Genomic DNA, 16542 nt, shown 5'->3' with positions numbered 1-16542 from the left:
CATCAAGATAGCGGAATTTTGAGCGGACATGCCTTAGAGCATTCACATGCACAAAGAATTCCCCAATCTAGAAACCCGACAATAACTACAACTGTTCCTTCCCTTCCTTCCAGGCGATCAACAGTCCCGCCGCCGACCCACGAGTGGACGGAAGAGTACGATTACGTGCGTCTGGAGGCGCGCTCGGCCGTGGACCGACGCAACGCGGAGATCCGCGCCGCGCTGCCCGACAAGCTCAGGGCTTCCTTTGATGCACTCGTCAGGGATGCGGATCATGCGGGCGAGGTTAGGATAATAGATAACTTTAATAGCAATAGGCAAGTGACGCAGTGGCAACCCTATCAGAGACTCACAAGCTGCGTAGTAGACTGATAGTCACAGTGGGGGAGTAGCTAGGTAACAACGCTAGCAGAGAGACTGACTACGTGTATCTGGAGGCGCGCTCGGCCGTGGACCGACGCAACGCGGGGATCCGCGCCGCGCTGCCAGACAAGCTGAGGGCCTCCTTTGATGCGCTGGTTAGGGATGCCGACCATGCGGGCGAGGTGAGGACTATAGATAGTGACAGGGGCAGTAGGCGGGTGAGGCAGTGGCAACCCTGGCAGAGAGACTGATCCGCGCCGCGCTGCCCAACAAGCTGAGGGCGTCCTTCGATGCACTCGTGAGGGATGCGGATCATGCGGGGGAGGTGAGCGCAGTAGAAAGTGATAGTGATAGCAGGATAGTAGCGAATGGCAACCCTGCCCTCCGGTAGACTGACAAGCCGAGGGCCTCCTTCGGCGCGCTCGTCATGGACGCCGACCATGCGGGCGAGGTGAGTGTTGTACGCAGTGTTAGTGGCAGTAGCGGAGGAGCGAGGTGGAAACCCTAGCAGAGAGACTGACTACGTGCAGCTCATGTTTGACGCTTGCTGGATGCTCGTTTTACTGTGGCGCTCGCTGACTAGCATATAGCAGGTAGGGTTTCTGATTTCTCGACCTGTTTTCGTTCTCGAGCTTCGAGAATTCTCGAGCCCAAATTCTCGAGTCTTCTCGAGTCTCGAGCCTTTCTAGGAAAACCTTTAGAAAAAAGGCTTAATTTAAAAAAAAACACTTATTCTCCTTTTTTTTACTTTGTCAACTTAATCACAAAGAAAATACTGTACTAATTAAAAAAAAAACACTAATTCTCCTTTTTTTTACTTTGTCAACTTAATCACAAAGAAAATACTGTACTATAATTAGCTGTCTAGCTAGCTACTAATTACTAGTACAAGGTGGGCCAAAAGTAATCACCCTATTGGAAGTTGCTCTCATTTGTGCAAATGGCAGCCAATTTCAAATCAGTTTTGATATTAGTGGATTAGACAAATGCAGAATACAAGTTCAGAAGCCGTGGAGTGATAGACTCCCCAAGAACGCGGAATAATTGTGTTTATTCAGTTTTCGGGTCGCCTTCTTTTTCGTTTTATCAGTCATTTTTCCCTGCCATATCGCCCGATTTAACCGTTCCAGACAGTTTTTCTACGGTTTTTTGAAGTCCCGTGTTTATGTGAATAAACCCGTGTCTGTGGATGCCCTTAAAGACAACATTCGACATGAGTGGGAGAATCTCTCGCCCGAAGTTTTCGCTGAAGTGATGAGAAATGACATAAAACGAGCCAGTATGGCAATCAATTGTGACGGCGCCCATTTGGCCGATATCATATTATCGACTTTACAAATAAAATTGTAAAGGTACAAATAAACATAATCAAAAAATAGAATCGAAGTTTGTCATTTAGAAAAAAATGAGAGACAAACAACTTCGGATGACTTCTTTTGGTCCACCTGAACTAAGAAACAGTACGGACTATTCCTACGTTATCTTTTAATCATTCATTGGTATTATCAGTAGGTACAGCACTAGCTTAAATGGAGATGAAACATAATAAATCATAATACACGTGCATGGTATGCGTGTGTGTTGTTAAGCGGCACAGGAAAATTCGAATTGAATATTCTTAATTTTTATCTCAAGGCTCGAGAAATTCTCGAGTCTTCAGATTTTTTTCTCGTCTCGAACGAAGCCGAATTTCTCGAATCTTCTCGAGCTCGAGAATTCTCGAGCAGAAACCCTAATAGCAGGTGTACGAGAAGCTGGTACTATAGTACCGCTTATCAGGCATCATGCCGGTACTTAATACTAACACCCCCACAGAGGATAGAATAGAACCGCTCAGAATTAGCCTATAGCTGTGTCTCCACTACATTTCATCTCCGTAAAGATTAGTGTTCATAAAATGATCCATGGAATAACGTTGCCATTTCCATCCACAGGTGAGCGCGGCGGCGGCGTCGGCGCTGCTCCCGCCGGACGACCGGCAGCTGGCCGCCTTCTACGCGGCGCAGACGGCCACCTACGGAGCCCACCTCGCCACCGCCGTCGAGGCCTTCCTCCGCACCATCGACATGGGGCAGCCCCCCGACGTCTTCCTAGCGCACGGGAAATTCGTCGTGTTGAGCGCACATCGAATTGTACATGTCGGAGATACAGTGCACAGAAGTGCATCCCACGCCGGGCTCAAAACTCGGGCTTTGAGAGCGTCGGATGCGTTATCAGATGCATTAGCGAACCTCGTGAATAAGACGCGAGTGGCGGCGCAGCAGTTCCCGTGTGCTCACGCTGTGGGAGAGATGGCGGCGGCGGCGCGTTTATTAGCTTCTCGGGCGCAGGACTTAAGGCGGGTTTTGCTGCGGGCGGCCGAGCCGGCGGCGCCCGAGACCCCCGTGCCGAACGAGGCACTCACGCCGCACGACCCCGCGCCCGCGCTCGCTGCGCTGCAGATATAGTCACTCACAGTTACTCTGTGGTTTGCGGATCAAGTACTCTGTGGTCGCCTGGAACGCCCTCGCCGGGTGAAGTGCGAGTGTCACTCACATTGACCAAGTTAATCTGTGGCGAGTGGTTTGCGGATCAAGTACTCTGTGGTCTCCCTGGAACCGCCTTGCTAGGGGAGCTAGTGCGAATGTGTCGGGACAAGGCTGCGTTATCAGCAGCTAGTGATCGTGCTCACAATAAAAGCATAACATTACCAAAGATAAAAACGAAACTGTCTAGGTACTTAGTATTTTCATTGTAAACTGCCAACGTTTAGATAAAGAGAACATTTTACATGCATTTACACGAAAACGAAAGGAAATTGAATGGTATTTTTGGCGAATTGGCTATTGTTTTAAAGGCGATATTCGCTTCAACTGAGAGTAGGATGCGAGTTTTAATTGCTGGATGCTCATTTGCAGTTAGTGAGTTGAGTTGTCCGTCCAGTTTTATACATTTTTGCAACATGTTCGTGAACTAACGTTTAGATTGTGGATGTTTTAACATTAATTATGTCGTCAATCAACGCATAGTCCACTTATCGCTGAGGCTGATGATGGTTTAGGTGACACTAAATTCCTGAACTGATATTGTATCAGTACCAAAATACTTGAAACAATTACCCTTATTAATGTACTTAGATAGAAAGTACTTAAGTCCCCCAAGCCAGCATCAGCCCGCGAAGTGGCAGAAAGACTTAACAAGACAAATACACTAGTTTTAGCTTTTACAACGAGATCACTACAAAGTGTTGTGAACACCAGACCAGACGCATTCATCAACTATTTACTTTGTTTTGTACTTAATTAAATCGTTTGCTCATTCATTAGGAAACGAAAAGAAACTACTTACGACTGACACATTATTAGATACCTACTACTACCTACTTTAAAGATGCTATGTGAGTGATCCATGATATTCCAAAACTTACTAACATCAAGGTCTGTATCTACGCTTGTTTTTGTGATTTCCGTAATCAATGATTAAATAACGAAGTTATTGATTATTAACTACTTTACCTATACAATGTTCCTTAACTTTGCCTCAGCCAATATCCTTCAAATCTGTCGATGGACTTAATATTTTTGTAATAAAAATCGTCGCATGTCTATTTGGCTGATCGCATTCCTAGCGTGTGCTCAACTATGGGTTAACTATTGACTTACGGCTGTTGCTAACTTACTAGGTATTTCATAAGCTTGATGTCGGTTACATAGTAGAAGTTTTATGAAGTCAAAGACCACGTTTTGTGATTCAGGAGGTGAAGCCAAAAGCTTAAACTTAACTTAAACACTAGAGTGTGTTATTCCTTCAAAGTTTTACTTATTTAAATGTTTTGTTGTACTTACTATTTAACTATAAGTTATTCTAATTACACGTATTTTGCCGTCATCAAATCATCAGCCTTTGTTAGCCAAAGTCATAGACACAAATTACTAAAGTCGGTAGGTCTTCTCTATACCGAACTTAAATCCCAACAATACAGTCCTTCATTGCATGGTCCAAACATATCACGACAATATTTACCATTTTAACTCATAAAATTGCATATAAAGAGATCAATAAAGTATAGGTATCTTTTTAAGTTATGTTGATAGTCTTAAATGGTCAAGATTGTAGCGATATTCATGGACGAGGCCTTTAAAAGTGAGTGTAATACATAACGTACCTAATTTTGTACTTTATATGTAGGTATCAATGTAAAAAGCATGCTGTATTATAGTTGCCATGTAATATATATTTTATAGATGTTGTAGCATAGTTAGGTATAGATTGAAATTGTACAAAACGTATTATATAATAATGAATTTTAATAATAACTTATGACTTAATCATCATGTAAAACGCAATCAATCAAGTAAAGTATACAAATTTTCGTATCTATATCTGTGTTTACTTTTATTCCTGTCTATGACGTAATAATAAACTTGTGGCAAGTTAAAGTAGCTTTTACTGATTTATAAACAACATAGAAATACTTATTCATCTTAAAATAACATTCTGTTCTATAACTCCTCTTAATTTATACATAGAGTTTAAACTTAAACAACTATCAGTCAGTAAACATAAACGTTTATTGCCAATTTCTCCATTCTTGGTTAGAGCATAACCAGGGAGTAGTGGTTAACTTTTGACACATCTCTCATGAATTTTATATGGAGATGACGTTTAATTATAAATCAATTCCTGTCGGTTAGATAACCGACAATGGAGAAATTGGCACTAAAAAATCCTACCAGCCGCGCGACTAATATCCGGATCACAAAAGTATAACTTTTTAAAAACATTGCCATTCTTAAAAAACTCACAAATCACTTTGGAACTCCATGGAGGCTGCATACTCGCGCGCGGGGAGCTCGGGCGGGGGGTAGGCGAGCGCGGGGTGCGCGGGGGGCAGCCTCGTCTCCATGGCAACCGCTTCGAGTCGCGCCGCCCGCAGCCTCAAGGCCGCTTCTGTGGCTCGCGTCTCGTGGTCGCGCCTCTCCGCTTGCATGGCGTCTAGTAGGCGTTGCCGTTCTAGCTGGAAGTTTGGAAGCGACAGGTTAGATGGGGAGGAACTTGGAAGATAAGAAGTCTGGTGATATGCTGCAATGTGCATCCATCTGGGTTAGGCCGCATTTGGAACGTTTCATCGCATATCTTCCTCAGCTGTTCCGAAAAGTCTGACTTCCTCGACAAAAGTCTTCAAGTATTGCCATGCCGGTGATGAAGTAAATGGTTCAGGGTTCAGAAACGTGGACACTGATGGCGGTCGGACAGGTCCATTGATTTAAATTAAGTTCAGAGTGCTATGCTGGAATGCTTTGCATAAAAAACTGGTAATTTACCAGAGGCTGGTTATGATGAATAATTCTTCTAATCACGTCCATGATAATGATGAGTGATCAACACAAAAGCTAGGCTTCGTCATCGTAGAGACAGGATTGCCAATCGTATTCGATGATGATATAATTTAGCAAATTTTATGTTTCATGAAGTATATTAATTTACACACACACACGCACTCACGCCTTGTACTAATGTACTCCCTTGCGGGGTAGGCAGAGGTGCATTGCTGCACCCACTTTTCGCCAGAGTGTTATGTTAGTCTCAAGGGGGCGGGCCTATTGCCATTTTACGGGCACATCCAAGACCCGAGAACAAATATCTGTGTTTAAACAAATATCTGCCGGGAATCGAACCCGGGACCATCGGCTCAGTAGTCAGGGTCACTAACCACTACGCCATTCGGTCGTCAATATTAATTTAATCCATGCGTATCAGGGGAGTCACTGTATGACGAAAAAATAAGTTTTGGAGCGCTCTGTTGCGCGAGCCATGACTATATCTCGTTGTATTAAACGTGCCGATTGCACGAAAGCTATTTAAAAAAAAAAAAAAAACCTTAGCAGTTTCCATCTGATAGTCCAGCAGTTCCAGCTGCCTCTTCACCACTTCCCTATTTTCCGCTACATGCCAGGGGGTGCCAGCGTCGCCGTTGAGCACCGTGCTGAGAGGGTCGGGGCTCAGCCGGCCGCGGCCCGACACGTCGCCAAGGTCATTGAACCCGTCGTCGTGAGATTCGTCGATGTGAGACTTCAATTCGAATACTGGCTCTATAGCCTCTATAGGCTCAGGTTTTATTTGCTGTGGACGGAGAAATAGATGTGATTAGCCAGTAACATGGTAGTGGCTGGTAAATGATAATGTTAATTTAGTCAGAAGCAGGATTTAAAAAAACGTGCATGTTTCAGGTATACTTAAGTACAATTATGTCCCATATACTCACAAACCAAGTTTATCCAAACCAGAATTACTTAATTAATAAGCGTTTCGTTGTTTGGTGGACCTAAGTGTATTCTGTATGGATTCTTATGAAACAGAATATAGCCTTCATAAAGCTACACTTACCCTAGTATTTTCGTTGACTAATTTACTGTGTTTTCGGCTAAAATCTTTCATGTAAGATTTGAGGTTAAGAAGTTTCGCCTTATTCTTCATATTTACAAACTTTGTATGCAGAACCTTGGATGTTCTTTCTACTGGGCTTTGCTTGTTGAAGGAATTAGCAATCTGTGAAGTGTCATTACATTTTATAAGTAGGTATACATTTCATAGCTGTAGTACATACTCAACAGAGTACTAGATAGACAAACGCGTCTAATTTGTAAATAAAGTAGGCATGTTTTTTTCACTGGTGGCTCTAGTAAAGCATTGTTTCAGCCCACCAAACCTGTAGATAGCGCTTTGGCATATATTTTATTGATATAATAGGATAAACACTACTTAAAAACTAGCCTGGCCTCAGCAACCCAATCAAGGCTTATTATATTAACAAAATATCATCCTAGTGCTCCAAAATTAACTTAAATTTAAAATATAGAAAATAGCTTACCCTATTCCAAGCTCGTCTTCTTAAGTTTAATGAACAACTTTTATTGAAAACAATATTTTTCTCTTCCCTTACACACTGAATTAATAGTTTTGTTTCCTGAGGTGAGAAATTCACAGATCTTTCCCTAAAAAGTTAAAAGATTAATAATTAACTTTTATACAGATGATGAGTAATTTCTTAAAATAACTAACTTATTGAAAGTGTGAATTTTACCTTGAACTGCCACTTTCATCTGAAAAATATAGAATTACCCTCATAAGATAAACATAAAAAAAATATTATAAACAACAAAAAACCCGACTGCACGCTAAAAATAGGTAAACAAAACTAAAAACAGGAAAACAAGTCCCACAAGAATATATACTGATGCTCTGGAGATCAAGTCTGATTCCTATGTCATTTCTCAATGTTGATCTTAGTGTGTAAATAAATAAGGCTTTTGAACGGTATACTTGTTTTTATAAATGCTAAAACCAAGCTATGGAATACCGTTTAAATACTATAAAATGCACTACGAAATATTATGTTATTTATTTTAATATAATATTATAATACACACACACAAATAATGAATAATGTTAAATTATGACAGCAAAAGTACCTGCAATATCTTCTGATACTGATTTTTTTACTTTGCATCTGTCCCACCCATTTTTTCTCCTGTTTACTTGATTTTTAGTATCTGCAATTTATAATTTAGTTACCAAAAACTGTTCTGTTCTTTGACAGAGAGGGACTAAACAGTTCAACAGCTAAAACATTCTGTAACTTTTATATTAAAAAACCGGCCAAGTGCGAGTCGGGCTCGCGCACAAAGGGTTCCGTAGCAGCAATTAAATCAACCTATCTCAAAAACTATAAGAGATACTTTGATCAAACCAAAAATCGTTGAAAGAGTTAATTAGCATGCATCACCTCAATTTTTTTTAGAATTTTATACCCCGTAGTTATAAAAATAGAGGGGGGGGGGACATACTTTTTACGACTTTGAGAGCTGATATCTCAAAAACCGTTCACTTTAAGAAAAATGTTTTTTAGAAAACTTTATATCATTTTAAAAGACCTTTCCATTGATACCCCACACGGGTATGTACATCGAAAAAAAAAATTTCATCCCTCAGTTACATGTATGGGGGGCCCCACCCCCAATTTTTTTTTTTACTATTTAGTGTCATATTTTTGTAGCGGTTCATACAACACATATTCCCATCAAATTTCATCACTGTAGTACTTATAGTTTCCGAGTAAATCGGCTGTGACAGACGGACAGACGGACAGACGGACATGACGAAACTATAAGGGTTCCGTTTTTGCCATTTTGGCTACGGAACCCTAAAAAGGGGGTTATAATTTAATTAGTTTCATTACAAATGACTTGATGATGATGATGATGAAATCCTCTTATCCCTCATCAGGGACATAGGGCTCGAAGAAAGGATTTCCACTTCTCCCGATCCTGCGCGGCCGCTTCCAGGTCGTCCCAGCCGAGACCAGTTGATGCAGCCTCCTTTTCAACTGACCGCCTCCAGGTGGTACGGGGGCGGCCCGGCCTTCTCTTCCCCTTCGCTTGCCATTTCAACCCTTGTTTGGACAGGTGATTGTCTGGTCTCCGCAGCACATGCCCAATCCAGCGCCATTTCCTGAGTAGGATCTCCTTGTCAATGGGTGTCTGGTCAGTCATCTCCCACAGTCTTGCGTTAGATATGGTTCGTGGCCAGTAGATCCCCAGTATGCGCCTCAGACATTTGTTCACGAACACCTGAAGTCTACTGGTTACTTCATTCTTAACGAGCCATGTCTCGCACCCGTACAGGAGGACTGACTTGACATTGGAGTTAAAAACTCTGATCTTGGTACGCCGAGTGATGATGCGAGACGTCCAAACAGGCTTCAGTTGCGCATATGCAGCTCGGGCTTTGTTGATGCGTGCTTCTACATCCGCCTCCACTCCGCCCAGTGGGTCCACGACGCTCCCCAGGTAGGTAAAACGCTGCACTTGTTCGACAACGTCGCCGTTCACATATATGGGGGCTGAATCGGAGGTATTTAGGCGCATATCTTTGGTCTTGCTACAGTTGATGCGCAGGCCTTCCTCAGCAGCAACTTTTGCGAGGTCATCGGTCTTGGACTGAAGATCGTCACGAGATGTCGCGAGTAAGCAGAGATCGTCGGCGAAGTCTATGTCTTCGAGGGTCTTATCCTGCAACCATTGTAGTCCCCTCTCTTCTTTACTACTCACTCTGCGCATCACGTCATCCAAGACTACAAGAAAGAGAAGCGGGGACAGCAAACAGCCCTGTTTGACTCCGGCAGTGACTGTTATCGGTTCTGTTAGTTGGCCTTTGTGCATCACTCGGCAAGAGGAACCCTCATAAAGGCATTTGTATAACCTTGGCCGGTATACCTCTTCGCCTAAGGATTCGCCAAATGCTAGACCATTTCACCCGATCGAAAGCTTTTTCGAAGTCTACGAACAGAGTGTAGAGTTCTTTCCGCATTTCATTGCACTGCTCCAGAATCACTCGCAGTACGTTGATCTGGTCGGTGCAAGATCGCCCCGCTCTGAATCCACTCTGTTCGTCCCTCAGAAATGACTTGAGATACATAATATGTCACCGCTAGTACAAATACAGGTTATGAAGAAGTGCTGTTCCACTTTTAATCATGTTCTGTTAATTCTATCATTATAGCGATGAGCCTATTTGAGATTGCAAATACAATATTTGTACTCTGTATTAAGTATAGTATTTAATGATTACCATAACTTAATATACTTGGAATTACCAACAATAGGTAGCCTAATAACTAGGACTAATATGACCTCTTACATGCAACCTTCAGGTTGAAGACAAGTTTATAAATCTTATGAAAAGTAGGTTCTTACCCTCTTCATCATCAGAAAGTTCTGGCGGAACATCTGCTGAGTATGCTTCATTGCTATCACTTTCTGCCAGTAATGCCCATATTTGATGAAAAATAGGGTCATGCTGGCTTTGATTTAAATCACTATCATTACGAAAAAGGATACGAGTCTGCTTTTTTAAATTTTTCCACTTGGTTATCAATCTCTCAACACTTCTTTCATGGGGAAATCCCTGGTTGTTAAAAGCCTTGCCAATTCTTACCCAAGCTACATCTTTACAACGAATAGTATTTGCATTGGTAGTTTTGTTTAACAATACAAATTTGTATTTTTCAACTAATTCTACAAGTTTGCCAATTTCTTCTATGGTAAATTGCGGACACCTTTTTTGGCTGTAAGGCAAGATGATTGTTTACATTAAAGTTAAATCTAGCAAGAGATACATAATTTATGAAGTGAGTCTTCATAAATTCTTACTATAAGTATAGGAATAGAGAATGCAATTTTGTATTCCTGATGTGTTGTTGACATGCACAAAATTCTACAGCGTGTCTAGGGTTTGAAGTGAAAGGATTAGCCTGCCACAACAGCGTCAGTCGCCGACTGCTCAGGGTGCGCCCGACGACGTTTATAAAGTAAAGTAGAGACGTCATTCGGGGAGGCTCCTTTCATGCAACAAATTTTATGGTAAGTGGTTCATCTTGTTTATTTATTATATTACAACCATAATAAAAGCGCGGACTACAATTTATTTGAAGTGGGGGGCCGGGGGCTATTTAACAATATCTACTTACCACCTATTCCCATTCTTTATATCTTCTTGTGAGTTGTCGCTATCATCCATAACTGTGATAATTAATATATTTTGATAAATACAATCGTTTTGGTATTTATTTTCCGTATTTTAATTTTGTTTGCGACTATACTTTAATAACTTTAATTTGAGGAAAAGGCAATGCAACAAACATAACTACAACTACAAAACAATGTACTGACTGCACTGTACAGTCTGGCGAAAGACAGTCTGGAAAAAATGAAGTATGAAACGCGTACTTAAAATAATGGCGAGCACGACTGTCATAGATATTTATGCTTTTGTCATCTGTCAGTGTCAGTCAGTCAACAGTTATGTTTGAAAAATAATTTTTAAATCATAAATAAATTTGGATTTAATAGTTATTTATATATTATTATTATTGTGAATATATGTGTAGTATTTGTGTGGAGGTACCGATTAGTGTTACGTGATATTATTGATAGTAATTATGTTTTATAAAACATGTGAAATATGTAGTTTAAGAGCCGGTCGTATAGATGGCCAAAAGAGACTTTTCATGGCCAAATTTCCACTGGATGAGGAAAGGTAAGCTATAATTACATAAGCAGCATAGGATTTTCATTATTTAAATAAAAAAATGAAAAACTAATAAAATAACTGGGGGTTCAATATAACCAACAATAGTGCATGAATGTTTTTTTATCGATATCGATATTTTTATTTATCATTAATTAGTTCCTGGATTTCGATCTCCATACAAATATTGCCAGTCACGTGACTTTTAACTAATATACTTTAATAATATTCAATTGTTTAATAATAATGATAAAAACGTTTTTTGCAGATGTAAACAATGGGTTAAGATGACCGGTAAGGAGGATCTGGCTTATGTGCCCATTGAAAAGCTACATCAACTTAAACAAATTTGTGGCAATCATTTTTTACCACAACATTTTAAGAAAAAGGGAACACAATTGAAAAAAAAAGCAATTCCATGTGTGGGACTTACTGCAGAGCCATTGGCAGATGAGCTCTTAATTGGATTTCCACTACATGTAGATAAAACAATAACTTCTGATCCTATTATTGAGATAACAGGTATTTTTATATGAAAATGTCTAGCTTATATTTGCCTGGTTTTATAAAAAAACTACACTACACTAACATAATGAATTACAATTTGCAGAGCCATCTTTTGATATATCTATTGATCATAATTACTGCACTCCTAAGATTGATAAATGTGGTCAGTTTTCAGTATATTTAAATCACTTAATAACATTCAATATTCAACACTAAATTTGTTTTTATATTGGTATTTTAGAATTATTTAGATTTTTTTATTTTATGAATTTTATTGGTCTGGTTTTAGTGTGTAATTTTTGTTTTAATGTTACAGTACCCTCAACATCGACTGCTGAAAAATCGCAATTTATAAAAACGTCAACAAAAAGAAAGTTTGACTGTTTAACCCATGGTAATAATTTCGTATATTTTGCCAAATTATATAGTTTTTTAGGGTTCCGTACCTCAAAATGAAAAAATGAACCCTTATAGGATCACTTTGTTGTGCGTCTGTCTGTCTGTCTGTCACCACACTTTTTCTCAGAAACGGGTTAAGATATCAAGCTAATATTTCACATAGTTATATATTTACTTTAATTATTTTTTGTGCTTACACAATTAAACCGGGGATGTTTTTTTTTATCCCGCTGTTTTGATGGTGTGAGATATCATTGAATAGGTCTTTCAAAAATATGATAAGTGTGCATAACCATTTTTTGATTCAGTGATTGGTTTACGGAATATTAGGCTTCAAAGTACTAATTTTTTACAGTTCCTTCATCTTCGGCTACTGAAATAACATCTGCAGCCATAACTATGACAACCGAACAATTTTCAAGTGAAAAAAGGATGAGACTTAGTCCAAGTATGGTTTAACCGTTTTTGAATAAGTATAATATATTTTTTTTCATAATTATTAAGTATGTATTTTTTTTTATTACAGCTCCTTCATCGTTAAATACTGAAATATCATCAATTTCAATATCTAAGACAAAAGGAAAATTTTTACGCGAAGAAAACATAAGTCTTAGCACGAGTAAGTTTGGTTATGATATGTTATTATAGTTAAATGGTTAAGAATAAATTATATTTTGTATGTAAAATGTAATATTTTTTTACAGTTCCTTCATCATCAAATATTGAAATAACATCAGTTGAAACTGATGAACTTGCACACGAAAAAAATATAAGACCTAGCCAAAGTAAGTTTTAAAGCATATATCTGGCAAAAGTGCTTAGAGTTTCAATATATTTTTCGGTGGTAATTATATTTAATCTCACATTTTTTACAGTTCCTTTGTCTTCGACTACCGAAATAACGAAAGTTAAAAAACCTAAGAAGATAAAGAAAAAATGTACTTCAAATATTGAACCTACATCACCTGGAAAGAAAAAATTATTGGTTAAATTGAAAAAATACAAAACTGCGATGAAAGATCTTCGGAAAAAAGTAAAACAGATTGAAAGCATATCCTCGCCCGTTTTGAAAAGTCTGATAGAATCGACTATAAAAAATGAAAAACGTAAATCAAAAGGGCGTCGCTGGTCAAAATTGAATAAAATTGTAGCACTTGCTCTATATAAAAAATCTCCTAAAGCATATAGATATTTGAGTCAACTCCTCTCAATGCCAAGTGTGCGGACGCTACAAACTATTTTGGAGACTATGAAATTAGAACCTGGCATAGATCCTAATATTATAACACATTTAAAATCAAATGCTGAAAAATTGAAAGAAGATGATAAAATATGTGTCATACTGTTTGATGAAATTGCATTGAAACGTCGACTCATATACAATATTTCTGCAGATAAAATAGATGGCTATGTGGATTTGGGCAACGAAGGTGGTCGTTCTGCAAAAATTGCAGACCACGCTCTCGTGTTTATGCTTCAAGGCATACGAAAAAAAATGAAGCAGCCTATCGCACATTACTTCGTGAGTGGGACTATTGAAACAGAAAAATTATGTGTCATTATCAAAACGGTTATAAGAATGATGACTGCATCTGGTTACAAAATTATAGCTACCGTTTGCGATCAAGGACCTACCAACGTAGGAGCACTAAATTTATTGAAAAAGTTCTCTCCGGTCTCAGTAGAGTCAAATTATTTTTTATTAGATAATGAAAAAGTATTCATAATATACGATGTCCCACACCTTTTCAAGTCCATCCGAAACAATTTCCTGCAAGCCGGTGAATTGCTTATGGATGGCAAAACTGCTAAATGGCAACACCTTATAAATCTGGAGGAGAAGAACCGGACGACCTTGCACTTTAAGAAAATAACAAAATTACACGTGGCCCCAAAGTACAGGTCAAAAATGAGGGTAAAGTTGGCTGCCCAAATATTAAGCAATACGGTGGCTGCCGTATTAAAATTACAAGCTGAGAGTATTCAAAATAAACAAGAAAGTGTCGCAATTTTACAAACAGCTGAAGTTGTGGAACTGTTGGATCGCCTGTTTGATGCCACGAACGGACCAGCATCTAACAAAGACATTAAAAAAAACTACAGACAAAATGTTTCTAAAAATAGTTTCCATCATCAATTTTGGCAAGATTGTAAACAAAAATTAAAAACCCTACAGTTTCTGAAGTCCGACAGCCAAATAAGACTGCGAAATGTTAGATGTGTGAATGGGTATATAATTACGATAACATCTCTCCAAGATATCTGGAAGATTGTCTCTGAAAAATTCAAATACTTGAATTTGCGCCAGCTGAATCAAGATGCCTTGGAGAATTTATTTGGTATTATAAGACAGCATAGTCCGACCAATAGAAATCCTACCTGTCACCACTTCGTATCTGCGTTGAAGTCATCAATATTAACGCGCCTCAGTACTCCTAAAGGTAAGGGGTCAAATTGCGAACAGGACAACAATGAAATCTTATTTGATTTTCAAGAGGTGGTTTTTTCTAACCAATCTGTAAAAGTAAGATCTACAGATGACATCGCCGCGCCGACCACAAGTTTCGAAGATAATGATCATCCGGTCCTGCATATCCCTGAAATAGAAAATTTGGAGGATCAGGATGAAGGTTTGGAGCAAATTTTCAAAACTTTTGAAAAACAGCCAACTGTGTACGTTGCAGGGTATTTGGCTTCAGTCATACTTAAAGACACAGATTGTGAAGATTGCATAAAATGTATGAAAGTTCTTAATCCTAAGCCAAATTCATATTACAATTATATCGCCTTAAGAGAATGGTGGCCAGATAAAACTTCTCTAACGTATCCAACATTGCAACTCTGCCAAACGATAGACGTTGCAACAACGACATTTGAACGAGAAGTAAAACCAATCATCTACATAAAGGACATATGTAAATTTGCGAAGACTGTCATACTATCTACTGCTGATTTTTCTTGGCTTTGTCAAGTTCATAATAATAAAATGATTGATATCCTGTTGCGCCGTGTAAGTCACTTACTAATACGTAACGAATGCGGAATTTATAATAGATCACTGGCATTATCCGAAGAAACTTCGGCAGACAATGCAAAAAAGGCACAACAACAAAGCATTGGAAAATAATTATTTTTGTTCCTCTTCCCCCCGGACCTCACTATTGAGTAGACGTGTAACAGACCTCTTGCCGAATTTTCAAAATTATTTAAATAATCGAAATCAATTTTTAATAACAAAAATTCGAAATGGAATATTAGGAGTGCATAGAAGAAAGAACGTTCACTTATCACTCACTGGGTGAGTGAAAAAGCTGTTTCCTATCTCACTTCACATAACCACTGGTTCAAAAGTACCAGGAGAGCATAAAGATATCGGAGGTATTTCGAAGAAGTAGATATCCGAACAAAGCGACGAATAGATACACGAATTTCGCTGTGATACTCAGAAGCATCTGTGGCCTATTCGTTAAGACTGCTGACTCTGACGCTAGAGGCACAAGTTCGAATCCCCGGCACGATCTTTTTTTCTTTTTATTTGTGGCTGATATTAAGAACACTGACTCTGACGCTAGAGGCACGAGTTCAAATCCTCCGGCCCGATCCTTTTTTCTTTTTCTCTGTGGCTGATTCTTATACTAAATGAATATCCAACGCACGCCCCCGTCGAATACCCAAAAGTTGTCAGGCCTTTCGGCCTCAAACCCAGATATTGCAAATGCTACAAACTCAGTCCAACGCGTTAAGAGACCACGCCAACAATCAGAAGAAGAAATGAACGATGTAACAACCGAATTGACAACTTTTAAAACAGAAATAAAGGAAATGATCGAAACATTTATGGACAAACAAGACCAAGAATTCAAAAAATATGCGAAGACTTTAAAAGAAACACAGCAGACAAACGCAAATATTGAACATTCATTGGCATTTCTGACTGAGCAGAATGACGTTTTAAAGCGGAAAATTGAGAGTCTTGAAGTGCAGATGAAGGAAGATAAGAAATACATTTCAATTTTAGAAGATAAAATTGAAAACATGCAGATGGACAGCCGGAAATCTAATTTTGAAATTAAAAGTGTTCCTAAAAAAGACATGGAAACCAAGGAAGATTTAATAGATATGGTTTTAAATCTGTCAGCAAACATTGGAGGTCAACTGAAAAAGGAAGACATTAAAGACATCTATAGGGTGGCGGCACATATATGA

General features: G+C 39.1%; 3 protein-coding genes across 5 annotated transcripts in view; 2 read left to right on the top strand and 1 right to left on the bottom strand.

Moving 5' to 3' along the window:
• Nucleotides 1-3713, top strand: part of LOC105393995 (breast cancer anti-estrogen resistance protein 1) — a 61570-nt gene extending 57857 nt beyond the window's left edge. For both annotated transcript variants that reach the window (XM_048631490.1, XM_038120104.2), the window contains exons 7-8: nt 114-285; nt 2298-3713. In XM_048631490.1, the coding sequence (XP_048487447.1) occupies nt 114-285; nt 2298-2810 (685 nt within the window). In that variant the 3' untranslated portion in view covers nt 2811-3713. The remainder of the gene's footprint in view (nt 1-113; nt 286-2297) is intronic.
• A 1351-nt stretch (nt 3714-5064) lies between these two features.
• On the bottom strand, nt 5065-11008 carry LOC105393985. Of its 2 annotated transcripts, none has more exons than XM_048631782.1 (8): nt 10871-11008; nt 10098-10468; nt 7815-7895; nt 7427-7445; nt 7214-7337; nt 6730-6891; nt 6223-6465; nt 5065-5359 (listed from the first exon to the last, which is right to left on the bottom strand). In XM_048631782.1, the coding sequence occupies exons 1-8, from the start codon at nt 10918-10920 to the stop codon at nt 5144-5146; spliced, it is 1266 nt and encodes a 421-aa protein (XP_048487739.1). In that variant the 5' UTR covers nt 10921-11008; the 3' UTR covers nt 5065-5143. The 2 variants fall into 2 exon arrangements, with proteins under 2 accessions (XP_048487739.1, XP_048487740.1); XM_048631783.1 differs by having other exon boundaries at nt 10867-11002.
• Nucleotides 11009-13085: 2077 nt separating this feature from the next.
• LOC125491003 lies at nt 13086-16542 on the top strand. Its single transcript, XM_048631758.1, has 3 exons — nt 13086-14548; nt 14801-14966; nt 16148-16542. Exons 1-3 carry the CDS (start codon nt 13349-13351, stop codon nt 16540-16542), a joined length of 1761 nt encoding a protein of 586 aa, XP_048487715.1. The 5' UTR covers nt 13086-13348.

Source organism: Plutella xylostella, chromosome 29 (assembly GCF_932276165.1).
Source record: "Plutella xylostella chromosome 29, ilPluXylo3.1, whole genome shotgun sequence".
Taxonomy (NCBI): domain Eukaryota; kingdom Metazoa; phylum Arthropoda; class Insecta; order Lepidoptera; family Plutellidae; genus Plutella; species Plutella xylostella.
Note: the sequence above shows the minus strand (reverse complement) of the source record. Positions and strands in the feature narration are given on the sequence as shown.